The sequence below is a fragment of the Anguilla rostrata genome, chromosome 3, assembly GCF_018555375.3.
Source record: "Anguilla rostrata isolate EN2019 chromosome 3, ASM1855537v3, whole genome shotgun sequence".
NCBI lineage: Eukaryota > Metazoa > Chordata > Actinopteri > Anguilliformes > Anguillidae > Anguilla > Anguilla rostrata.
In genome coordinates, this window is record NC_057935.1 from 56,619,216 (window position 1) to 56,645,714 (window position 26,499).

The 26,499-nt window shown below is 40.6% G+C and overlaps 3 protein-coding genes across 5 annotated transcripts in view; 1 reads left to right on the plus strand and 2 right to left on the minus strand.

Moving 5' to 3' along the window:
- Positions 1–26,499, minus strand: part of si:dkey-6n21.12 (schwannomin-interacting protein 1) — a 178,923-nt gene that overhangs the window by 116,272 nt on the left and 36,152 nt on the right. The window lies entirely within an intron of this gene.
- On the plus strand, positions 639–8,021 carry vgf (VGF nerve growth factor inducible). Its single transcript, XM_064328496.1, has 2 exons — positions 639–839; positions 3,621–8,021. The coding sequence occupies exon 2, from the start codon at positions 3,660–3,662 to the stop codon at positions 5,646–5,648; it is 1,989 nt and encodes a 662-aa protein (XP_064184566.1). The 5' UTR covers positions 639–839; positions 3,621–3,659; the 3' UTR covers positions 5,649–8,021.
- ap1s1 (adaptor related protein complex 1 subunit sigma 1) lies at positions 14,956–26,397 on the minus strand. Of its 3 annotated transcripts, XM_064328501.1 has the most exons (6): positions 25,661–26,397; positions 24,119–24,150; positions 20,737–20,915; positions 19,303–19,411; positions 17,706–17,843; positions 14,956–16,859 (listed from the first exon to the last, which is right to left on the minus strand). In XM_064328501.1, exons 3-6 carry the CDS (start codon positions 20,913–20,915, stop codon positions 16,812–16,814), a joined length of 474 nt encoding a protein of 157 aa, XP_064184571.1. In that variant the 5' UTR covers positions 24,119–24,150; positions 25,661–26,397; the 3' UTR covers positions 14,956–16,811. The 3 variants fall into 3 exon arrangements, with proteins under 3 accessions (XP_064184571.1, XP_064184568.1, XP_064184570.1); XM_064328498.1 differs by lacking the exon at positions 24,119–24,150 and having other exon boundaries at positions 26,171–26,396; XM_064328500.1 differs by lacking the exon at positions 24,119–24,150 and having other exon boundaries at positions 25,661–26,396.

A 26,499-nucleotide genomic window follows, 5' to 3' on the forward strand; every position in this document is an offset into this window, starting at 1 on the left:
GGGCTACGGAACTGGGATAGTCGAGCAGCAAGGCGCGATGCAGTGCCAGAGGTGTACAGGCGCCATTACCAGTTTGAGGCACCCCAGTAATGAACGCTAACGCGGGGCGCAGTGCCGCTTGGATAATGTTCTAGGCAATCGACTGAAGGGAGAGATAATAACAACAAAATGTTCCAGTTCCAGTACGTGCCATATATGCCAGCGTATAAGAGCGACTGCTAAATGAATATAATGTGATGTCATGATGTGGATGTACATTATCATCATAATCAATCAGAAGATGATAGGTATTTCTGCCTATTTATATATTTTCCTCTATCCCAGGAATAACACCAATTCTGTATGCAGCTAAAGAGACCATGAGGGAAAACCTGAACAGAGTCGCAATGTTTTTTGTTGTTGTTGTTCTCCCTCCAGTGAAAAATACTATTTCATTCATTCATGGTGCTTCCCGTTCATTCATCTGGGCACTGCAGCGTAGCAAAGACTCGGGGTTCTATCGACGCCAAATTCTTATCAATGGAAGATTGCGTCAATGGGAGGGGGGGGGGGGGGGAGTTCTGACGTATGGTCACGTGGGCGCACAAGGTCTATATATAATGACATGGAGCTGACCGAGGTGCTGAAAATATCTTTACCGCACCGTGTACATGAAGCAGGTGTATGGCCCAGAACAAGAAGAAAAATACGAACACACCTCGTTTTTTTTGTATTTTATCTAAATGTGCAGTAAGTGAATGAATTAGAAATACATATCTATATATAACAAGAGAAAGACAGAAAAAGCGAAGCAAAACCAACTTGCGAAAACATCTGTGCTTTCCCCAAAGGATTTCCTGGTAAGTAGTGAGTTTTATGGTCATTACCATTAGCTCAGGCAATAGAAGAAGTGCATAGACAACGTCGTGTTGTTAATATAAAATAAGTTATCTGTCGGAATAAGTTGAAATTGGAAATGTAACTACGAGAAGGCTACATCGAGAATGTGCTCTTGCTATTGTTTCGCAACGGAATACAGTCATTAAAAAAATAATGTAGAGACAGAAAAGTATTATATATGTGCAGATCACAAGAGTTTTAATCTATGGACAAGAAGGACACGAAGAAACGAGGCGTGACAGATGGACAAAGGGGGATGAAAAAACGCCAGATGGGGAGAAAGGGGCGATAGGGGACTTGGTTACTCAACGGGGAAGTGGAATATGCGGTAGATATGAGGTATAAACTTTAATTAGTTTATGGATAATGACCACTGTGATGATGCTAATGATAATGATAATCATCAACATAATCTTTGCCACCCCCACCCCATTATCCATCTCCGTCACTATAGCGTCGGACACCAAAAATAACCGCAGAACATGCACCCGGTCTTGAGCTGGTTGAGGGACTTGTTGAGTTCAAGTTTTGTGTCTGTATAGTGATGGGGCTTTCTGTATTGCTTGTATTTAATGCACAAAGAACGCCTCGCAAACAGTCATGCAAAACTACAGTCTGAGTTCTAACCCGAAAGATATGAGGGCTTTGTTGGGACTTTATTGTAGCTCTCGGTCTCTGGATAAGATTACACCGAGATAGGACCCCTTATAAGCCGATTAACAAATGCACTTTGATGCTGCGGCTACACTGGAAGTATCTGGAATTAGTGGAGGGAGGGAGGGAGGGAGAGAGAGAGAGAGAGAGAGAGAGAGAGAGAGAGAGAGCTTCTTTTTCTTTACTGATTGCAATATGAATTAAGTGTACGTTGCACTGATGAAAAATTAGAAATTGAGTAGTTAATGGTTAATGTGGATGCAAATGTGTTTGCAGGTGAACTAAGAATACATATTGTTCATTTAAGAAATAATGCTGGTGCCAGTTAATGGCATTATCACTATGTTAATCTATCATAATGAAGGTAATGTCGGAGATTCCAGGCAGATAGTTCCTTATCTGGGCTGGTATGATTAAGAGGTCAATCCTACTCAACATTGGATTTAATTTTAATCTTCTTCAAAGTAACCTCAAAACGCTTATGCTATGTTGTGTATACTTACTACAGGTTGGCCGCATGTTGAAAATATCTACATGATTATCTTAGACAACAGGTGTGTCAGGTCATTAGGGCAAAAGGCGTCTTAGCCTTGGCAACTCAACTGAAGGTGATCCTCATCAAACCCTATCTTCTGTTCTTGTAGTATAGTGTTTAACTCAAACCAAATATTAGAAAAATTGTTTTACTGTATTTTCCCACAATGGGGCATTATTAAATGACGACTTCTACATTTTGTGATATTTGCGAGATTGTAGTCAAACATACATTTCTTGGTATCATTCCTGTTAGTTTATGAGATTACTGTAAATTGTTTCTGACCAAAGTGCCTGTGGCAAAGGGACAAGTGTCTTTGTTACTGTTTTATTCTACACTATGTCAGACTTTAAGTATCACTGTACAAACAAGATCCATCAAATGGTAGCTCTAGTTACCAGGGTTACACAAAGATCCAAATTCACTTTCAATGAAGTCTGTTGTCAGTTCCTACACATTTATACGGAATTCTACCAGAATTTGCCCGCCATACATGTCTGCATACTCACATGTTCAGTTTTAATTCATTCTCCCAATTAATGAACAAAACAAAAAATACTTAGCTATGCAAGGGAAAACATTTTAACCTACAATTAAAAATAAGTAAATGCATAAATACATTTTGTTTGCCCTATGCTGAGAATCACTTAAACTGCAATATTATACCTCTGTATTGTTCTTAAAGAGGGCATGGGTTTTTACAGGTGCCAACAATAACCACCATATCGCGATAATTAGGTCGCACAATTACACTGCTGTGATATTAAAAATTCACCACATAAAGCATATGACTTCTCAGTTATCTCAATTCCCAGATTCTAAGCATTTATTTCAAACCAGTATCACTCTGATGCCCCATGTAGGCCAATATGAAAATATAATTAAGTGGAAGAATGAATTTGCTATATTCAGAAAATGATAGCATGAGAAACCATTAGCATAAAACATCATACTCTTGTAATATATTCAGAGGAAATGTTGTATATAACTACTGTATTCACCTAGAACACACCTACATCTTAAACTGGAACCAAATGAAAAAACATTCCAACCTCTTAATTTATTTTATATTATTACAATCACTCTAGATAGATGATGTCCTCTTGCTCAACCAATAGTCTGAGCTAAATCTAATACTGTAGTATAGTGCATAGTGCATGGTATCCACTGTTTTTGTTAGAGGAAATGAACAATGGAAGAGGTTAATTTTATAAGTAGATTCAAACATTAATAAATATTTTAAATAATTCTGCTCAAGCTATTATTGGCAACAAAACTATTTAGCACTTGTATGAAATAATTTGTCCTGTATTTCTAAAGGCAGGGGAAAAGGGAAAATAAAATCACAGTATTTCCTTCAATGGCATCATTCCACTATTTATAAATTAAGGAACATGTATAAATTCATATATAAACCTATTATATTGACAATCACCAATGAGCAACTAAGAAAATAGTGGAAACAACACTGTTAACTGCTCCTATTTAGGTAAACATGTATCAATCAACTGTAACTTTAGAACCTTTCTGTGTCTTTCTTGCACTTTCTCAGGTGCATCAACTTCTTCCTCATCTCCCACTCTGCAAGGTCATGACCCGTTGCCAACACACCTCAAGTGCCCCAGTTGTACTACTAATCCTGTTTGGTATCACACAACAGCTCTCTGCCACCATCCCTCTGATCAAAGGAGGACACAGTAATGATGACATCAATGTACCACCCCCTCCAGGGCTTGCCAAGTTGTTTCAATCTGAACTGGAAGGGGGTCAAGTCAGGGTAGATAAAGAACAGAACCCTACCCAGAGCCTCCCAGAGGAAGAGGATGAACTGTTTAAAGATGTGGACCCCAAAACCTTAGCGGCCGTTCTGCTGGAGGCTCTTAACCAGCCAGGAGAGTCTAAGAAGAGCAGTAGGGTAGAGATGGAGGAAAAGAACAGAGGAGCTGAGGGAGAGGGAAAAGGGCAAGAGGAGCTAGCACTGCTGGGTTCAGACAGGGACAGAGATGGAAAGCAGGAGCTGGAGTTGGTGATGGCAGCTGCGGCAGCAGAGGGAAAGGAGGAGCAGGAAAGAGAAGAGGAAGAGAGGAAGAGGGCAGAGAAAGAAGAGGAACAGTTGACGGAGAAGGTGAAGAGCAGGACAACCAGTCAGGCCATGCCAGTGAAGGAGCAGCCAGAGAAAGAGGCTGTCAAAGAGCAGGAGACCAGAGAGGAGGAGCATCAGGAGCCAGGAGATGAGGAGGAACAGCTTAGTTCACAGGAGGTGAAGAACCTGCAGACAATGTTGGAGGAGTTACAGAGCTACAGCACCGCCACCAAGAGGGAGAGGGACTCTGGAGGGCAGAGGGAGAGCAGGGGCTCCTTTCAGGACATGGACAATGGCTTTCTGGACAATGACATTAAGCCAAAGCCGAAGGGATACCAGCTGGCTCTTTCAAAGAAGAAACTGAAGTGGCAAGAGGAGGAACAGAAGAAAAAAAACACACCTCTGTACCGGGGAGGCAACTTCATGGATGATTTTGATGACAACATCAAAGGGCAAAATGAAGAGGATAAGGAGGATGAAGAAGATGAGGAGGTTTTGAGCCCAGAAGAAGAAGAGGCAAGGGCAAAGGCAGATCAAGAGGAAGTGAGGAGGCAGGCAGCAGAGGCTCAGAGGGCTAAAGCTGAAGAGGAGAGACTAGCTGATATTGCTTCTGATATGCTGCTTCAGTACATGGTCAAACAAGATGGGAAGAAATATATGGATCAGAGCAAGAAAACATCACAAGGGAACAATGCAGCAGAAGATAAGCGTTCTGAAGAAGAGGATGATAGTGATGATGATGACATTGACCCCCAGACAATCGACAAACTCATTGAAATTTCAAGTAAGCTGCACCTGCCTGCAGATGATGTAGTTGACATCATCAGTGATGTAGAGAAAAAAAAGAAAAAGGATGCTCCTGAAAATGTACCTTGGCACCGCCCTGTTGCTCCAGCCCCTGCTCCTGCCCCAGCCCCCCGAAATCCTGCTCCAAAGCTATCATCCTCTCTCACAAGCCCTTCCAAGACATGGGTCAAAGACAAAGCTGTAGTCAAGCCAAGCAAACAGGATTTCTGGCCAAAGTTGCAGAAGCAGTTTCGCACCTATCCAACATATTCATTTGTTCAGAAGCCTTACCGTGGCTACTTCCCCATTTATTTCCCACCACCAAAGCCAAAACCTCAGTATTATACCAAGCCCACATTCTCCTTCAATGACCTTTTGGGAAACTCCCTGGACTATGATTTTGGCTTTCCCCCAAAAAGAAGGTATCGACCCTGGGCTCAACCTCGTTCTCGAAACCCACCGCCCATACGCCGAAACCTGTACTTCAACTACATCCTTCCCCATCCCCGGACATTCAAGCCTGTGCCCATGCCTAAACCTCGCTCACCCCCTCGACGCCGGCCCTCCTTCTACTACCCTCCTCCGGCTCCAATGGTGCCCCGCAATGAAGACTACTTTGATCCAGTGGGGCAGCAGCAGCAAGACAATGATGAAGAGTTAGAGAATTTCATCGAGAAGGTCTTCCTGAAGCATCCCAGAATGTTTCAGTGAAGGCTAAGGGAGATTAAATTGTGTAATGAAGAGACTGAGGAGGAAGGAAGACAGAGAAGGAGAGAGAGAGACAGAAAGAAAGAGAGAGAGAGAGAGAGAGAAGAGAGATAACAGTGGAAAGATTGCCTTTATTTCCACTCTTTGAGTTTTCTAATAGGACAGATCCATGTTTCCCTCCCTTTTCATACCTCGGTCCGCTAAGGTATATTGGTTTGGTAAGAAAGCATATGGTGTGGAATTTCCATAGCGCCATTCTGGTCACTTTGCTCTTGCATGTATCAGATAAGGAGTCAGGACCTGAAATATCTACATTCCCTCATTCCTCCTCCAGCCCTGGATGAACGAATTGAGGAAGGGAGCAAGCAAAAGTTATATGGATGAGCTAAATACAATTTAAAATATTCGAACAAAATTCCTTCACAGCACATTCCTTTGCTCCCTGTCAAGGACATCGCTATCAGAAAACAAATTGTTTTCTGAAGAGACACATGTCATCTCAGATGTATCCTGCTGTCCCTGCAGAGCCAACAAAATCACCTCAGGCTGAAATTCAAAACTCACAATCCATGTATTACAAATGACCACTCCTGTGACTTCTTAAGACATATCCCTCTACAGTACGCCTTATGTGTTGAATGGCATTAATATTTGTTGAAGTGTATATAATCTAGAACCCACCAGTCCAGATACTGGATCTCTTCAGTAACAACAGGTCAGTGCTTTAAATATGTGACAATGTGGAAAAAAATGAGCTGCTCTTAGCTGTGAAGACATCCTTTAAAAATCATGTGGTACGCACATAGTCGAAAAAAGGTGCCATGCTGGTATGGAAGTTTACAGAAAAATATTTGCAACGCAGCCCTTGGCTAAAGGAAGTTTCTTTGTACCAAATGTGATTCAAATGGTTTTGTTACCTACAAGTATTATAGTCCTTATTTGTTATTATGAGCATTTGTTTAACAATGCCAATGTTTAAATGTATGCTTTGTATTATTTAATTTTGTTCTTTATTTTACATATTTATGTACTTACTGAAAGTGGTGCAAAACGCATTCATACATTCCGAAATGACTGAGGAACAAAGAGATTTTATGTAAGCTGTTAGGAACACAATTTATTGCCTTAACAAGACGCACTCCCCCTTTCTATGCTAGAATGCCTGTTGGCAACAGACCCTCTCCTCCAGCAAAGGCACGTCACATATAATCAAGTAAGGACAGAATACAGAACATGGACTTTTTCTGAAAATATCCTGATAGTATGAAAATAACAAGTGGACATGGTTAACATCTTAGCATTTCTAGATTTCATCTAAACTGATTTCATTCCAAATGCCTTTAACCTACAACACCCTGTTGGGATTTTATCCCATAAGAGATACCTTTGTTGACAATACAACATTAGAGTAAGCGAGTTATAGAGACCAGTAATACTGAATTAATACTCTACTTTCGAGAGGGGGTATTGAGTTTGAGTAGGCTGTAAAGCAACCTGCTCTTTGAAAACATTATGGTGCCTAGGAAGATGGACATGCAGTACCTGCTCCTGCAGTGAATTTAGAGGCATCATCACTCCAGTGCTCCCTCCACACCAACCCCATCAATACCATCTAAGCTTTTGCTTTTGTAAAGAATATTTTTTCCTGTTTGCCTTCATGTTAATCTCCTACATTTGTGACACATAACCAAATTACAATGTCACTGACTATTGTTAAAAGATTACAGCAATTTGGCGTGGTGACATACTCAATGGAAAATCTATGTATGCATGCAAAGACAGGAAACAACATATCTCACGTTGTCCCTTTATTTAAGTTTATCACATCTGGCATTCCTCAAGGTCAGAGGATCATCACTTCTGGTAAAATCGGATACACAGGTCCCATCCTTTTCACCCAGAAGTGGCAAAAAACATATGCATTCTCTATTACCTTATCCCCATAGAAACAAATACATAGAAAGAATACGTGGAGATACTGAGGGAGGTACAGTAAGAAAGGTTTATTTAAAGAGATTATTGCAAAGAGGAAATAGAAGGGGTAGGAAAAGATGAGAGTAATGAAAGGGGGAGCATCGAGTCAAAAAATGATTGAGTCTGCACGTCTATGTGTACTTGCATCTCTAAGAAATGTGTTGCTTCTTTGAAGACATTATGAGCATTGATAAAAAGTAAAAAAAAAAATCAAATGATGACTAGCATACTTGAGTAATCCTGTTAAGTCTTGTAAAAGGAAACTTTGTTGTTGATGTTATTTATAGATGTACCTTGTACTTACCGTAATAAACATGCGTCTGCTGGATGTAAATAACCGCATGTTGATGACTAGTTTTGCTACACAGAGATCTATGAATAAAAACAACTATTTTTTATTAATATTGTTTTTAATTCCTTTTTGGGAAATGTATACCATTGCGAGATACATGTGCATTCAAATCATGAAAAAATATAAAATTATTCTTCTCTGTACATTCCCTACACAGAATGCCCTTTTTCCAGCCCACAAAAAACATGACTATCACACTCCACCGCACTATACTAAACTCCTAATGCAACACATTATCCTACATAGCTGTACACAAAACTTGCATCGAACAGGTATGCGATCCTATTATAAGAGCATCATTACACAGGCAAATGGCCATATGAATTGTATACAAAATCAATGGCACTTAACAAATCACTGATTCGTGCATTCTCTTTGCTTTAATGTATGATGCGTCTCTAGGAGAAAAAAAGCACTCGACTGAATAATAAAGTCGTTGGGGTGTGAGCGAGATGATAAGGTCAATCTAGTGACTGGACAGGGGTTTCCCCACAGGAGATGCACACACCTCACTTGCAAAGAACACGTGTTCTGACAGTGTGCCCCAAACCCCATGTTGCCGAGGATCAATGGCTGAAGACTGAGCAATCAAACACCCCCCACCACAAAGACAGGAGACCCCCATTGGCCTTTTGATCCTAGCTACACAAGTGCCTTTGTGGCATGTGGGACACTCCTCACAGCAGGGGATGTGAGAATGCTGTGAATAACATTAAGGACACAACGTGCGCAGCAACAGGGCGTCTACCCGCTCATGCATTCATTCACTGACAGCCAGCCAAGAAACGGCAGTAACTCTCCGCACAAGTCCAAGCATGTCAGACACTAACAGGGAGACAGGGAACCAGAGGAAAAGAAATAGGAATACAAAGATAAAAAGGCTAAACTGAAATACCAAAAGAAAGAGGAGAGAGCAGAATGATAGGATGATGAGAGAATAACAGCCCACAGAGATGCAGTGATTCGTGAGTCACATGGCTAAGAGGTGAGTCATATCCCTCCATGCAGCCACTGCAAAACCCCCCAACCTCCTCCCACTCACTCCCTCCCTCCCCTCTCCCAGTCTCTACATCCCTCTCTAACACATACACACTCACTCTACCCCTCCCTTCTCCCAGTCTCTCTCTCTCACACACACACACACACACCTCAGCGCTGCAACAGTCACGGCTAAATTCTTGTCATTGTCACACAATGTACATACACAAGGAGATTAAACACATTACTTGTAATAACCACAGAATAATACCAAACCTGGACATACAACGTAAGACTTCGACACAATACATCATCACAGCAGATGGTAATTAGGGCGAAATGTTTATACCAGTGATTCATGGATCAAGCTAAATTACTGTGTCTCATGTTGACTCAAATCTGTTTCTGAACAGATTCAATACACACCCACCCACACATACACACATACCATGCAGCCTGAGCCACGTAAACAAGTCACACATTGTTTCTCAAATACAGCATGCCCACGATAGCTGCTGTGGACCCCTGTGCAGCCTGTATTCTTCAGGCCAATTCCGACAGGTCATGCAGAAAAGACATACATACGTATAGACAAATATTTGCTGGCCTTGTACCATTTGCAAAGATCATTCCTGAGGTTAAGCAGGCATGGGCCTGGTTAGTACTGGGATAGGAAACCTCCTGGGAAAGTTAGTGTAGGTGGGCCAATAAGGCATTATGCTGTGGAAGGTGCTGTTTTTCAGGTGGGATGCTAAGCCAAGGTCCTGACTCACTGTGGTCATTACAGATCCCATGCACTTTAAAAAAGAGTAGGGGTGGTAACCTCATTGTCCTGGCCAAATTCCCAGAAAACCTGAAAAAACTGAATTCTCAGTTGACATACCTGGTTAAATAAATTAACTTTTTTTTTTTTTTTAAATGAAGGGTTACTAAAAATAAATAAAACAAAATATTGATTGAATGCATACCCAAATAAAACCTTACAAAAAATATACAAATATAAAACAGGACAGGAAGCAAATTCACTAAATAATGTATGCACACTGCCCGAGATTCTGTGAAGGCTACGGTCCCATGGCAAAATTTTTAGAATGCCTAGCTAACAATCAAGCAGTTTTTACCTGACAGCAATATTCTTAGTAATGTGCGATATGGTTTCAGGTCTGGTCAAAGTACAATTACTGCAGCCTCAGTAGTACTCAATGACATTTTCCAAGCTCTTGACAATAAAACACATTATGCCACCATTTTTATTGACATTGACATAATTGACCATTCAATGTTCACATTTCCCACTGTAGAGATTTTATGTTGGATGAAATAAGAATAACTTACCATTTGCTCCTCTGCAAAGGAGCGTACCCCAGAAGTATAGTCTGGTGAGCCTAAATTTGGCTCTATTGAACATTCGATCTATCTCCAAAGCATTCCTTTAAAATGATCTCATCACTCAGCATAAACTTGACTGTATATTTTCACCTGAAACCCGCGTCAACACTGATGGACCTTCTTAAAGGCCACCTACAGAGGAGGGAAAAGAGGTGGGGGACAGCCACTATCTTCTCAGATGCTCTGGGCAGCAAGGAATATTATTTTGGGTGACTTCATTTTGTTGGGTGACATTGTCTACGGACCACCCAAACAATGCCCCTCCTTCTCATCCATTTTCTCAATATTATTGTTAATTATTCACACTAACTAGGATAGATGCATTATCACAGGTGATTTTAATCAACACTAATCTACACGCTAACAATAATTCAAATAACAAGGTCATGGTATTTTTAAATCCTCTGAACTGTATTCATTTCACTCAGCATGTATCAAGAGCTACCCATAACCAAGGCCACACCTTGGATTTGGTGATAACATATGGGCTGTGTCCCAATATGAAGTCAGCTGCCTCAGCTTTTCCTGAACTAGCTAACTAACTTGCAAGCAATCATGTTACTTTCCAATAGAACAAGCTAATGTACCGTTAACTTGGCTTACATACAGCGAACATACTGAAATCATGGTAAACTGGTTAATACCAAAAAAAAGTCGCTGAACTAGTGGGTAGTGATGTAGTTAGCTGAATGTATAACTAATTTTGCTTACCCTTCAGTAGATAATCAGGATAATTGCGCCTAAAATGACAGAATCCGTTGGGTCTTTCAGTTGGAAAGTAAAAGCTTTCGGCTGTAACAGTAAACACTGACATTGTGTGGGTATGTAAAAGCTCTGTGGATCCCAAAGTTTGTTGCCTTTTGAGGTTCCTTTCTGTTAAGATGCTGCCTTCAGAGGGAGCTCACTTTCACTATATTTTGTTCTGTTCATTATTCTGTGCATCTTTCATCTCTCTGCTGAATCTGTCATGTTACCTCACTCGTTTTGACTTTGCTAGGATATACTTTCTATTGTTTTATTCTATGCTTTACTTTGCTTGAGTTTATCTCGTTTTATTATGAGAAGCAGTTTTTATTGCATTTGACTGTATGGAAAGTGCTATATAAATAAAGTTTGATTGATTGATAAAGTTTGATCCACTTATGTGTTGATGGCATCACTCCTTATTGCGATGCCCCCACCATTCCTCAGGCCTTTTAAGCACTTCAGAATGCTTGTAATTATATTCAGTCTCTACTTTGGATCTGCAGCTGGTCCTCGATGCAGGGGAAACTAAATGTCTAGTGTTTTCAAGGTCTCATTCCCACTCTTTGGATGAACTGAAAATCACTTTTGATGACAAGTGCATTGAAAGAGTATCTTCCTATAAATACATTGGGATCTGGCTTGATGATACACTTAGTTTTAAATTGCATATAAATTAAATAAGAAACTGAAAATTGAGTTAGGCTTCTATTTGAAGAAGACATCCTTTTTTTAGTTTTAAGATCAAGAGGAGATTCATCATAACTATGTTTATTTACCTGTTTTACACTATTGAGAAAAACTCTATACGCATACTTCCTCTACAACTTTTTTAAAATCTTTAACCCATCACTGTCTTTTATATAAATGGTCTGGTTTGACATCTTTACATCTGCACAGATTGATCCACTGGTATATATTCTTCTATAAAACAATAACTGGTCTATTTCCTCCCTACCTGAGCTGTCTGCAATTTAGAAATTCTCATCATCACCTCTTATGAGATGTGATGCTTTTCAAAGTCCCTCATCCCTGTACTGAATTTGGAAAGCTGGGCTTCATATATTTTGCACTTTATAGTTGGATTTGACAAATTAATTTCAATTGCTGATTTTAAATATGTAATTCATGACTCAGTGACTGAAGTATGCTCCTGCTTATTACCTCTGCGCTGCTCTTTAACTAATGTTATACTTCTGTCTCTTTCCCCATTTGATGTTTGCGACTCGATTTTCAACGAGGTAACTGTTTGTTAGGTAACTTGTGTTTTATGCCAGGTCACCCTTCCAAAATAGATTTCAATCTCAATGCGATATTCGGGGTCAAATAAATGTTAAATAAAATTTAAAAGGTGAAAATTCAGCAAATGTTAATAATGGCATAAATGACATTGCACCTTAAACTGAAATCACCATAAGTCAACACACTATTAGTCATGTTCTGCTTGTGCACAGTGTTAAGAGAACAGAAGAAAAAAACCAAACTGAATGTTTGTACTGAGCCTGTCTACCTGCTTTCCCTACCACATAAAAATCAGTGTCAACTGAAACTATTTTTATCAATGACCATCAAATACAGGATATATAAAGACGCATGAAGTAGTCAGTGATAGGATGGATAGTGCTCTTGCAGAGAACACAAAAAATCAGGAAGCTCAACACAGAAGTATTAAAAAGGTGTGGGACTGACGCACCTGGTGTGAGATTACACAGGACGACAAGACACAAACAGAATTACAGCTGAGTGGCCTGCAGGAACAAATCGAACAAAAGATGGAACCCGGATTAGAGGACGTACGGGGTGACATTTTCACTTAGTTTTAAGATGGATGACTGCCGGAAAAGCTTTGATTACATCTGCAGCATATATGAATTCAACTTCAGGTTGGACAGACAGGTGGGAATCCAAGCAAAGAAACCCACTCTGCTACCCATCCGCACAAACCCATATGTAGTATGAGGCCATTTTATCTATGCTAAGACAATTGTAATTATCCCATTTCCCTGCGTGCTGTTCCTTATTCCATTCCCATTGCCCCAGTTTTCCCATTTTCCTTCCAAAAATCTGTTTTTCCCCTTTTCGTCCCTGCATCTCTCCCTCAGTCTCACCTTCTCTCTGGCGCAGTCAGTTTCACTGCACCACTGTCACAAAGGTTTGGTGACTCATCCACTTTAACAGACATACGCACACACTAGAATCACACACCTATTCTAAGGCAAAGAAATGGAAACATACTGTGAGCTCCAGATTGTTTGGGAAGAAGACTTCTTTTTATTTGGCTCTATCACCAATTTTAGATATACTACATTTCCAAAAGTATGTGGACACCTGAACATCACACCCTTATGTTCTTGTTGAACATCTCGTTCCAAAACCATGGCCATTAATATGGAGTTGGTCACCCCTTTGCTGCTGTAACAGCTTCCACTCTTCTGGAAAGGCTTTCCAGTAAATTTGGCTGTGGTGATTCGCTTCCATTAAGCCGCAATAGCATTCGTATGGTTGGGCACTGATGTTGGGCATAAGGCCTGGCTCGCAGGCGGCATTTTAATTCATCCCAAAGGTGTTTGATGGGATAGAGGTCCCAAAACTGCTGCCAAAAAGTTGGAAGCACACAATTCTCTAGAATGTCACAGTATACTGTGGCATTAAGATTGCCCTTCACTGGAACTAAGGGCCCTAGCTCAAAATAGCCCCAGACCATTATTCCTCTTCCACCAAACTTTACAGTTGGCACTGTGCATTCCACCAAAACCAGATTTGTTTGTCAGGCTGCCACATAGTGAAGTGTGATTAATCTCTCCAGAGAACGCATTTCCACTGCTCCAGAGTCCAATGGCGGTGGGCTTTACACCAGTCCAGCCCACGTTTGGCATTGCGCATGGTGATCTTAGGCTTGTATGTGGCTGCTTGGCCATGGAAACCCATTTCATGAAGCTCTTTACGAACAGTTCTTGTGCTGACGTTGTTTCTAGAGGATGCTCAAGTGCTTCTGTTCTGTGAGCTGGTGTGGTCCACTACTTCGCAGCTGAGCTGTTGCTGCTCCTATATATTTCCACTTCAAAATAACAGCACTTACAGCTGACTGGGGCAACTCTAGCAGGGCAGAAAGTTGACAGACTGACTTGATGGAAAGGTGGCACCCTAGCCACGCTCAAAGTGACTGAGCTCTTCAGCACGACCCATTCTACTGCCAATGTTTGTCAAAGGAGGCCGCATGGCCGTATACTTGATTTTATGCACCTGACAGCAATGGGTGTGGCTGAAATACCTGAAACCACTAATTAGAAGGGGTGTCCACATAATTTCGGAAATGGAGTGTATGTAATCAAGCAATTCACGTGGTTAAAGTGCAGATGCTCAGCTTCTATTAAAGGCTGTTTTCATACATTTTGGTTTCATCATGTATACATTACTGTACTTTTTATATATAGGCACCATGTCAAGGCACCATAACATGAGACATATTACTGTTACGCAAATGAAAGTAGTCACGGTGACATATCCTTTGCATGCACTGCTGCTTGAAGTCTGTGTCCCACAGACATTACCAGGGGCTTCGCACCTTCTCCGCTGATTCTCTGCCAGGCCTGTACTGCAGCGACTACAGCTCCTGGCGGCTAGTGACTGACGTAGTCATCAAGAGGTCTACCTTGGCCTTTACTACAAAGTCAATCAAAAGTGTAAAATCAAGTATAGTATAAAAATACCCCTCAACAAAAACTGAGAATCTGTACTACTTTAACCACATGTGAACTGTTAAATCAAGAGTGTACAGGCTGAATACAGGATATTATTACATATTACATGATATATAAAACAAATTTTATGAAAACATATTTTATAAAAACTAAATTCAATGACACAAGCACGTTAAATAAACAGTTCATTACTGCTTTCGCTTTGTATTTTATTTTCTTTGCTTTGTATTTTCATTACAAAATTACATTCACATATACTTCCCTTTAGGTTCCTGACAGTAGAATAGCACATCAATATGTCCTTGTGCTAACCTCCCACCTCCCTCAATGTATTCACAGAAAAAAAAGAAATCATGATCACTCTGAGCCCTTAAAAATTGGGACTGTATTCACAATAGCTCCTGTTTCAGAGGACCCTTTTAAACGCTGGTCCAGTTAGGCTTCTGCAAACACACATACAAGCAGTAAAATATTATGTGCCTTGATTGCAATTTGGTTTTTCCTCTCCCCCCTTAATACAGGAATAAAGACATTAAAGACCTCTTTGGAAAGACTGACTGGAAAACAGGATGAGGACAGTGTGCTTGTGTCCCAGCGGATGTGTATTAGTGCTATATATGTGGTTTTAATACCCAGACCTCACTTCCTTCCTTAAGTCTCAAAACTACAAAATGATTGCAATGCCTACTGAATGATGTGTTCACCCTGGGGTGAGTGTCTGCTTCAAGTATGTCCCTTTTTGAGAACCTGAAACTGGCTAGGGCTCATTAGAGAAAAGGTATGACCTGCAGGTTTGCAGTCAATTCAATTCAAATTCTTATAATTCAGGAAATTAGTTCAAATGCTATTCACGAATGGAAACATTCCCATAATAGTCAATAAATTAATAATTTTTCAGTAATTCACAGAACGGACTAAATTTAAATGAAATTTACCGCAACTTTAATGGCCAATCACCTCCCCACTCCCTCAGCCCGTTATTTCGTCCGGTCCTTTCCAGCATTCAACAGGTATCAAAACTAAAAGCGAACCCTTTCCCCTTTCTTTGCAAACGCATCCCTGACGGCCACGGTCCGATCTCATCTCCACACACACCGCTCTTTCTCCCGCACCGGGCCTGCTGGAAAGAGGTGTCGGGATCAGAGCACAGCACAGAGCCAGGAGAGGGCGAGGGGGAGGGGCGGCCGCAGCAGAGCAATCATTTGACATAACCACGGATACCACTAATGGGCAGCAAAGCAGATTCGCTTCCGTCGCCCACACGCATTAACATGGGACAGGCCGAGCGAGCTGCCTCAGGGCTGAGCTCACTCACAGGAGCGTCACAAATCTGAGTGGTCCCCATGGAAAAGCAATTCCTGATAAGTGATGCATGTCAAGTACTGAGTCATAAGAGCGAACAAAAAAGAAGCAGGCAGAAGATAGGCACATTACCTGAGTAGAAAAAAAAAGCAACAGCAAGGTGGAAAAGTCCCTTTTAGCAGTTCCAAACTGGTTTAGGTTTTTCATGTTGAAAACTCCCGAATCTCCACTGTCGCCATGACAATTGTCACAGAGGTTAATATGTTTCTGCAAGAGCTCAAAGGATGAGCCAGATCAAAATTAAAACTTGTGACCCATCTGTGATTCCTTAAATAGTAACACAATGTACAGAGAGCTTTAACAAAAAGCTGGTGTTGTGTGTTGCCATTTTTCACCAAAAAAATGGCACACAATTTCAGTGATTATCATATGAGTCATCGGATAGATTTCATTTAGGACACCTTCCAGGATGCAGAAGCCAAAATAGCTTAAGAGAGCTGAACAAAACGACTGACTACTAAAATGGCTTTTTGACAATTTTGACAACAGGGGCTCTAGAAGATCATATGTTGAACCCAGTGGTACCAGAGTTGAAGAAATTACATTCCCCCTCTCCCCACCCCCCATGTACACATACACACACACACTTTAACCCTTCCCTTCCAATAGGTAACAGTCCCATAACTCCTCTTGCCTTATTTAAAAAAGGCTTATGTTAAAATTTGCCTATGCTAGTCCCATTTCTTCCAGTACACTTCTTGGAGACTCGTCCTCCTGTGGAAAAAGGAATAATTCCATTAGTAAAACAGAAAAAAAATGTAAACAAGTTAAAAAATACATTCATTAAGTACAAACCATTAAATGGAAAATTATTCTTACCCGTTTGGAAGAAGTTCTTACTTTAAAATAGGAAATTTCACCAACATGAATTATGATGGTGCAACTATATTGTCCATTGGGACTACATTGAGTCGAATGTTTAACCCACCACTTGCTAATTTGACTGTAAATTAAACTTTGTTTCTTTCCATTTTGAATTTTTGCCCTCTGCAGTTGTAATTTAACTGCAACTGCAACTCCTATCGGCAGTGCCAGGCATGATACCGCAAAGCCAATTTTTTGATTGTGAATGAGTTATAGATTTGTTCATGGAGATTAATTGAGTCAATATTCAACATGGCAACCAGTAAGCAAGTAAGCAACACAAGGAGTAAGTAGCTAGCTTGTGTCAGCTATGTCAGCTACATCCATAAAAAATAAGAAAATGACATTGAATATAAAACAGTGAAATAACAGTAGGAAAAAAGTTATATTCAATCCATATTATTCCATATATTTACTTCAATGAATGAATGAATTATGAATAAGTTAGCATGGTGCCCCTCACAAAAATACATCTACTTTCATATTGGCATAAAAATCATGAAAACAAAAACCTGACGTGATTGACATCCCGGTATTACATTACATTAATTTGGCAGACACGTTTATCCAAAGCGACGTACAATAAAGTACAACAAATGTACTGATCAGACCCTGTTAATTCAGGGGTCACAAGTGTTGGATGGTCATTTCTGGAGACTTCTGTGATGGCCCTGGCTATTGAACACAACCTCTTACCTCCTGAAGTAGGTCCGCCTGCTCGATGGCTTTGAGGACGCTTTTTTTGGAAGTATCTTGAATCTCGCCCCCCATCAGAAACTCATCCAGTATGAAGTAAGCCTTCTCAAAGTTGAAGATGATGTCCAGCTCACAGACCTGAGGGAAAGAAGCAGAACAGTGGATGAGTATTTGGGTTGTTTGCTGCTACATTTTACTTGTAATTCCTCTAGAATTTTTTCTGTAGAAAGAATGTGACCTACTGGGTTCACTCAGCCAGTAAAATTGAGCCTTATAGCCTAGACTAGTGTTGTATGATGCACTGAAACTTCGGTACTGTAACCTGAAAAACTGATCAGGTATAGAATTTTTCATATTTTCAGTTCTTGTCTCAAAAGTGTTGTTTCATATAAACTAGGGATCCGTCTAGTAATTTGCTAACACAACCTCAAGAGGGTGCAGCACTAAGCTACTTATGCATGCAGTGATGAGCCAGTTGCACTGGCTGACTGTAGAGTAACTTCTACAGAGCGCAAGCCCCTCATTAAGCGCAGAGTGTGCCAATATTATGGACTTGTTAGCAATAGCAAATATAACATTACTAGTCAGTTATGAAATCATTTTGAGAGAGAGTACCAATATAACCTCAGTTATAACTGTGGTGGTTAGCCTACATGAAACGTGAAGGATTTTGTAGAATAACGTTGCTATTATTTAGTGTTAGCTATAATAATGAAACTTAAAAAAAGAGCATCACATACTCCAGAACATTGGGTTTCAGAGTTGGAAGAGGAGTGAAAAGGAAAGTCTGGCAGCATATGCTTCAAAAGACAATGTCTGCCAGGCAAATTCGATGTAGCATTCCAAGAAAAGAATAAATAACTGGGCTAAAAAAAACTTGTCCACAAATTACATCACCTAATCACGGCCACTAATTTGCACCACTACTAATAATAATGTTTCAGAGAGGATTTTACTGCCACAATAGGCAATTAATTTAGCACAGCCAACTGCTATAGGTCTGTGTGTAAAGATATACAACTACATACATAGCTACAGAGTACAAAAAGCTAGCCCACAGAATGCATGTTAACCAAGGACACTGCCTTAGTGGACAAAATAGTAGCAATGACTTAATTGAAGGCATACTGTGCAATCACATTTGGTTTTTGACTGAAACAGAGTTGGCCTATCTATCTCTATATCTCTGGGATTTCTGCAATATAAGTGGTCCGTAGCTCACCAAGTACAGATTACCAGTTTTCCCAGGGAGAGAGGAGCCACTCTTCTGATTGGCTCGACTGCTCCTGTCGCTCTACTCTGTGTGGCTAGGAGTGTGGAAAATAGTCACCGTGTAGATGAGTATCTAAGGAGATTCAGGGCTTCACTGAAAATGCCCAGGCTCCAAGATCGGGAGGGGCAGAGGGGGTACACAGACATATGAAAACGATTCGTGTTCTACTAAGAAAGAGAGAAGACGGTAAGACAGCAACAGAGTGGGGAGTGAGAGAGAAAGGAAGTGGAAGAATACGAGCGTGTCAGAGACAGAGGCACGAAGCAACGGTAAGTAAAAAAATAAGTTAGGGAACGGACTAAGGGAGGAGAGCGAGTGACTCACGCTGCCAAAGTACTTATCGAGCAGCTCAACGAAGCGGTGGATAACCTCCAGGGTAATGAGCTCGTTGTCCTGCTCCTCCACCGCACAGCAGAAATACAGACTGGCATACCTGCATAGAGGAGAGACGGGTCAGTAAACACACACACAAGCACAGGGACACAAAAATATCTGCCTTAAATATTTGCAGAGGGGAGGGGAGAGAGGTTAATGCGAACACACACACACACAGTAAAAAAATTTTATTGAAATGACAGGATAATTTTGTGTAAACATATTACAAGCACAAACCTATGAAATCAGTACCATAAGTAAACTGAATAGTCATCGCATTACATGTATACACAAACAACAGAGGGAAACTTAATTGTTCATCTCATAAATTAGCAATATCCACAAATACATGTTATGAGATTCCCTTTAAGCAGAGATGACATGGATCATCTTAAAATAGGAATATAACAGCTTAACCCGGGCCTACCTATTGTTCACATAGAACTGTATGGTGGTGAATAACATCACATACTGTGAAATACATGATAACACTGTGAATTGCTCAAAGGCAATGTTAATGGTAGTAAATTCCTCATCCTTTTGTGTAGCAGTCCTGACTTCTTTACCCTGAAAACTCTTAAACGGATGGGTTTGTCTTGACTGGAGTCAGATCTTGTCCACCCACCTCCTAACACTGCATATACCAGCTTACCTGAGTGAGCCTACGCATTAGGTACAGAACGTACAAACTGAAGGACTGTGATGGTCTGGGGCCCTCTCATGGCTAGAAACACATACTGCGCTTTGGTGAATCGTAATCAAAGGAAAGTTGTGATACAATCACCCTAAAGTGTTGGATATGATCCATAGGTCCTCCTGCAGGAAGTGTACAGGAGTTAGAGCCATGCACCAAGAGACACAAAAACAAACTGTGCTGCCTCACTCCACAATCTCTGGTCCAATTTATTTAGAGGAGGTAACGTTTTTCCCATTTCCAAATAAATGAGTAAGAATTATCCCTAACTTGAGTCACCCATTTGATGGGGCTTAATTCGCCTACACAGCCAGCTGCTGTTCTGATTTTTCTTGTGCTTCTGGCTCAGGCAGAGACAGAGGAAATGAATAAATTAGCAATTTCCATTAAAATGAGGTTTCATAGCCAGCAAAAAGATCACATTGATGAACACAAGGAAAAGGAAAGTCATCAACCTGTCTTGGGAACATTTTTGGACACCACTGCGCAATTTTTTTCCAATGAGTAAGGATTGTGTTTTGATCGAGATCAAGGAGATCTCACAAAAATCTCAGCTCAGGACATGAATACCCTGCACAACAGCACCGAAGCCACAGTTCCATCTGGAACAGACATCCTAATGCATGAGTCTACCCTGTTGTTTCAACAGTTTGTGCATTCTTACGGCTTGTGGTGTTAGCGGACGCTACCTCTTGTAGACGATCTTGAGGTCCCTCCACTCCAGGAAGCTGCACATCTTGGGCTTGCGGGCCAGCACCACCTGCATGAGCTCCCGCACCATCTTCTTCTTGTCCTTCTCCGCCGTGGCCGTGTACCACTTCTGCAGCCGCAGCTTCCCCTGCCGGCTGAACAGCAGCATGAAGCGCATCTGCAGCACGCGGGGAGAGCGGGCACAGGCGGTTACGCACGCTCGCCACGCAACACGCAGACCCCCCGCGCTCTGATGCGCCCGAGACTGAGACAGGCTTCTCAGGCCACAGCCGTGAGGCCTTCACAGGGCCAGGCTGCTGCAGCGCACTGTCGTTGTGTGGAAACTCCACTCGCTGAAACTTATAATATGTTTCGGGTTATTGCTCCCAACTTCCAGGTTCCTCAATTAAGCTCGTAACTTAAAGCAGAAATAATTCAATCTATGCCCAAGACTGACATGACAGAATAGGCTGGTCAAAAAACGCTAATACAGTTTTACGCCACTGAAATTCCGTTAACCTGCGATACCTGTCTGTGTAGATTTTCTCTCCGATTCCTGATATACAATTGCATTATTTAAACAGGACACATTCACACAAAGTAACAGTTCCCTCAAAAAGGTAGATTACAAAATCATTTCTGAGTGTAAAGGTTCAATTAATGCGCAGGCTGAGAAGCTAGAACACATTTGAAAAGCTGTCGCTTGGAGAATATGTTATGAGATGGCACAATGTAAGTATTCCTATCAGAAGGGATGGGTAGCTGCAGATCACAGACAATACCAAGGTGACATGACAGCCTTGATAGATTAGCCAACTAAAAACAAGGTTGTGTGACAGGACAACATCTATGCCTACGACCAAGGGGACGACTGGGCCGGAAACAGGTTGAACAGTGCATAACTTCATATTGTGCAGCTTGCAGACTACAGACATTTTCAACAAAATAATGACTTAAAATCAACTGACATTAAAACCTGGAATGAGGGAGTCAGAACAAGGACATAGGAAAAAATAAAAGGGAGATCCATTTTTCCCCCTAGAGAAACTCAATTTTCTGTAGATTTTAGGCAATCCACCAACCCGTACATTACATATGCCTGGCCTTGCAAAAATAATTGAAGGTAGGAATGCAGGCTTTTATCATTTCTTTGTGATAATCCTTCTCCAAGAATGTTTCAGTTCACATGAAAAAATCAAGCCTGAAGGATCAGAAATATTAAAGGTCATGTTAGAAAAAGACTGGGAGCACAAAAAACCAAGGCTAGAATTTCACAAACACAACCATGTATACAGATCAAGGGAACATAGCCATGGGCAATGTTTACATCAGTGTGGTCGTCAGTCTAAAATGGCTTTGTATGCCTGTCACAGTGCACATGCAGTTCGGTATAACAGGACATACCACTCAAGAGACCACGATTAAAATACTGCTGATCTAAAGTGAAGGTGCGCTAAGATGAACATCAATATCACATATTTTCCTTGTTACTAGTTATTCTGTCTATGACAATGATCAATCTAAATCAGTACCCAACCAACCTTTCAATCATGCCCAAAAAACTGGAGAATCTTCTAGAGTACACTATATTACAAGCAATGATGTACAATTCTTAAAACACACCATTTAAAAAATAACCATGTTTAAAATGTAGATAACTTTCTCTAAAATTTGGAATTCTCAATTGTACAAAAATACTGCGTGAGTCACTATCACGTCACTACTTACACCCACACTAGAGAGCACTAAAGCTGAAGTGAGCCTGCCCTTCTAATACCCTCATTCAGAAGCCAGTGGCTAACGCCAATCAACTCAATGTAGTTCAGGACAGCTTTGCATCAATTGGAGGGAGATGCCTCTCCCACCTGATAACCTGTGGGTGCTAGATGAGCCTCAACAAGGCACTTGCACGGTGGTCATTTTTGTAAGTTGCCTTGTGTAAATGTTTCTGCCAAGAGACTAAACTGCAAAGTGTAATTGTAAAATGTAATTGGGGAACTTGAAGCCATTTCACCTCAGCGGGACATAACCAATTGTGTCCCATTGCTGCGGTCTTCTGGTCAAAGTCGATATAATGCATACAGGGCTATAGGGCTCAGACTATGGTTGTGGCAACCACCTTTACTGACTGAGACTCAAGGGAGTCTAATGGGGTAACAAAAATGCATTCAATAGGGGTTAAAATAAAGAGCCATGGTTGAGCGAGCATTAAATAGAAAGTACATCAAATTTCTGCATCTCTCTCAATGGGCCTTTTCTCCACTTAGACCACACTGCCTTCAAACTATCTGTAGCCTGAATGGAGAAAACTCCTGACAGTGAGGAATTCCCACACCATTAACCAATCACATAACAGAGACAGAAGAGCACAGAAAGAGAAGATCAGCGCTCACAGGAGTAATCAGCATTTAAAAAGTATGGGTGAATGAATGAACATGGAAACATATTTGTATGCCCTCTTTAAAAATAAAACCTAAAAGACAGAACCATAGAACTTAAGTGGTAAATAACTGAATTAACAGAGGACCCATGCATCTATGACTGACTTTGAAATTGTAAAGATAAACAGTGCAAATAGCAGTGAGAATGAATACTGTGCTGTGCATTTTTGTACATATGCGATTTTGTACATAGTCTGTGAGGTCCTTACGGTCTACATTATCATGCAAAATTTTCTACAGGATGACAATTCTCTCTTGGGAAGCAGGTTACTTTGTGTAACATAACCTGCGCTATAGCCAAATCCACAATTATCATACAAACTGTGTGTGTGTGTGTGTGCGTGTGCGTGCGCGTGCGCGTGCGCATGCGCGTGCGTGTGTGTGTATGTGTAATAGCCTGAGGATAGGGCCAGGGGTTTGATGTGAGGTATCTGTCATCGAGAGAGTAAAAGAGGTCATTTTATGTAAAAATAGCTCCCTGTGAAAGGAAAAAAGAAATGAGCAGTGCACTTATCTGGGCCAAGCCCAATCCAAACATTTTTTCATCACTACAGTTCATGCTGTAGGCCCAACTTCACATTTGATGCTACAGTGCCAACTGAGGATTAAACAAATAATTCCTCAATGCTGACTGGGATGGTAGGCATTCCCTCCACCAAGTTATGTGGCTGATAGGGAATATTTAGTACACTAAACGCATAGGCCTAAATGCACATTTACAATGAAATAATTCATGCAATAATTAAGATGGCACGTGAATAGGGTAATACACAGGAGGGCAGATAGATAGCTGTACTACATTTTCAAGCTAGTCTTTGTGGAACAAATACATGGGCATATCACCACACTCCCTACACTTCTGGGACCTACATAAACCAGACAAATTGCACAAACACACAAGAATTTCACAATAAAACTAGAACTAATATCCTTTACTTACAGCTGTAAGGTTGTGTTTTTCTTTATGTTAATCTGACAATAAGAAAGAGAGACAGAGGTTTATGCACAGAGGAACATACAACATATGATTTATATTATATAAACCTCTGAAATTATTTTAACCCTCCATTACAAACAGTGTCATGAAGGAACACACTGACCCCTAATGGGGAATTTTGGTAAGCTGCTCTTGAAATTTACTGAGGTTAGACTTGAGAAAACTTGAATTTCGTCTTAAAATGATTGTTATCGATTATTTATTGAATTAATTAACAAGTACGCAGACAAAAGGATCCTGATTAATAAGAAAAACTAAAAAACTGACCAATTTTCAATGCTAATTAAAATTCCACTATTGGCAAACTAAAAATAGCTAGCCTACTTATAGAAAAATAACTGCTTTCTAGCGTGCAGGTGGAAATATCTGTGATTAAAGCTCGCTAACATTAACCAGCATAATGCAAAAAGGAGCTAAGGGCAATAATCTGAGCTTTCACAAAATGTTGCCAGTAATGAGTCATCTGATTTCATGGGGAATGCAAAAAAGGCAGCAAGTAACATGTGGGGACCTTTCAGGTAGAATTAGTAAACAATTAAATGTTATCATGCAATCTCAGTGAATGATCACAGCTTTACAGCATGGTGCTACCAGTGAGGTGCAATCGAGTTAAAAAATGACACAATGGTCAGTTACCCAAGACAAAGACAGGCAAAAAATTTAATTAAATAAGCAACAAAACATATAAAAGAACAACCATCTTCTATGCCTACATTTTTGTAGATTTTAGTAGGCCTAGATCAATAAAACACGGTTGCCCTGATTTTGCCTAATTAAACAAATACTATTTGTCTAAATGGGCAAACTATATTGAATAAACATCATATGAATAGCCAACATGCAACTCCTGATCAGAATTCAATTAAACAGTTGCATAAAACATAACCCATGTCAACTGATATGAATACCAATATACGCACTGGAGACCCATACACTGCAGTAGGAAACTAGAACAAAGGGAAATTAAGTTTCCCGATGACAGATTGTAAATTTGTATATTTCTTCTATACTTTGCAAACCCTGTAGCTTTTTCAGGCAATTGAACATCATTAATTTTTTCCAGTGAATTGTTCGTTCAAAGAGGTTTAGAGACATGCTTCCAGATTGTCAAAAACTTTTGATCGCATTTCAAGCACAGGACTGTTCTGTTCTCAAGTACTCTATGCCTTCTTTCTCCGTCAAGACACACCCACTCCTGCCATTTCCTGCTTTGTGCAATAGCTATACTGAGTGTCCTCAGTATCTATGTTTTTCGTAAAACCATTACATACTACAATTGAGCACAGCTCGACAATTAGCTAAGTAGATTCATTTTTATTCGTTCAAAATACAAGCACGAACACGTTCTTGCAACTGAACCTAGCTTCGGTGGACTGGGTTTCGACCGCTAGCTTGATTGCTAGCTAAAATTAATGTTGGCTACTTTCTAACCAATTCTCCGCAGATGGCACAATTAGAACACATAAAAAACAGATAGCTACAAACCTTTAAATGAAGTGGACAGAATCCAGGCAAAAGCAAGCAAGCCGTTTATCTTGCTAAACTAAACTAGCTTCTTCTTAAAAGGTTTGCTAAATAACATTAACAGTTAGCAAAACGTACTCAACTGTAGGTCGTTAGCCAACTAGCTATCTCTACCTGAGACCTTGGCGGATGTCATCGTCTGCTTGACCGACTCTTTTTCAGTCCTGTATCAGCTGTCAAAACGGGTTCACTTTAGCCATTCGCCAAGACTATTTTACTTGACGAGCTAGCAAGTGTTTATCAGTTAGATAGGTAACTACTAGCTAGCTACATTAGCTGAGTAGACAGCGACATCTACATAACTGTTGAGCACAATGAGCTGTGGAAGTCGATTTGAAGCAAAAATATAAATATATCTTAGCTATCTGTATAAATACACTCAGCTATTAGACTAGCTAACGTTACAGTCAGCTAGCATTAGCTAGCTAACTTATCGATAGCTACCTAATGTTACCTGGCTATCCTACTTACCATTTTGTCGGCTTCTTACAATTAGCTAAGGTGACTAGCTAGCTATCTAGCTCAGCTCCCGATGTTCAGGAACTAACTGATTGTTTAAATATTCTTCACCTGGACCCTAAAAATGTTAACATTGCAAGTTTCTTGGACATAGACGTGTTTGAGTTCGAGTAAACTAACTCCTACAGCGACTGAATGGAGTGAAACAGTCGTTCCTCACGGACATGCGCATTGTGCACTGCTTACGGAGGCCGCATAATGCGACAGAATGTCGCGAATTTACAGCGCTGGGTTTACGTACAGTAGAATGAGTTGGTTACCACGGAGACGATGCTACGTTG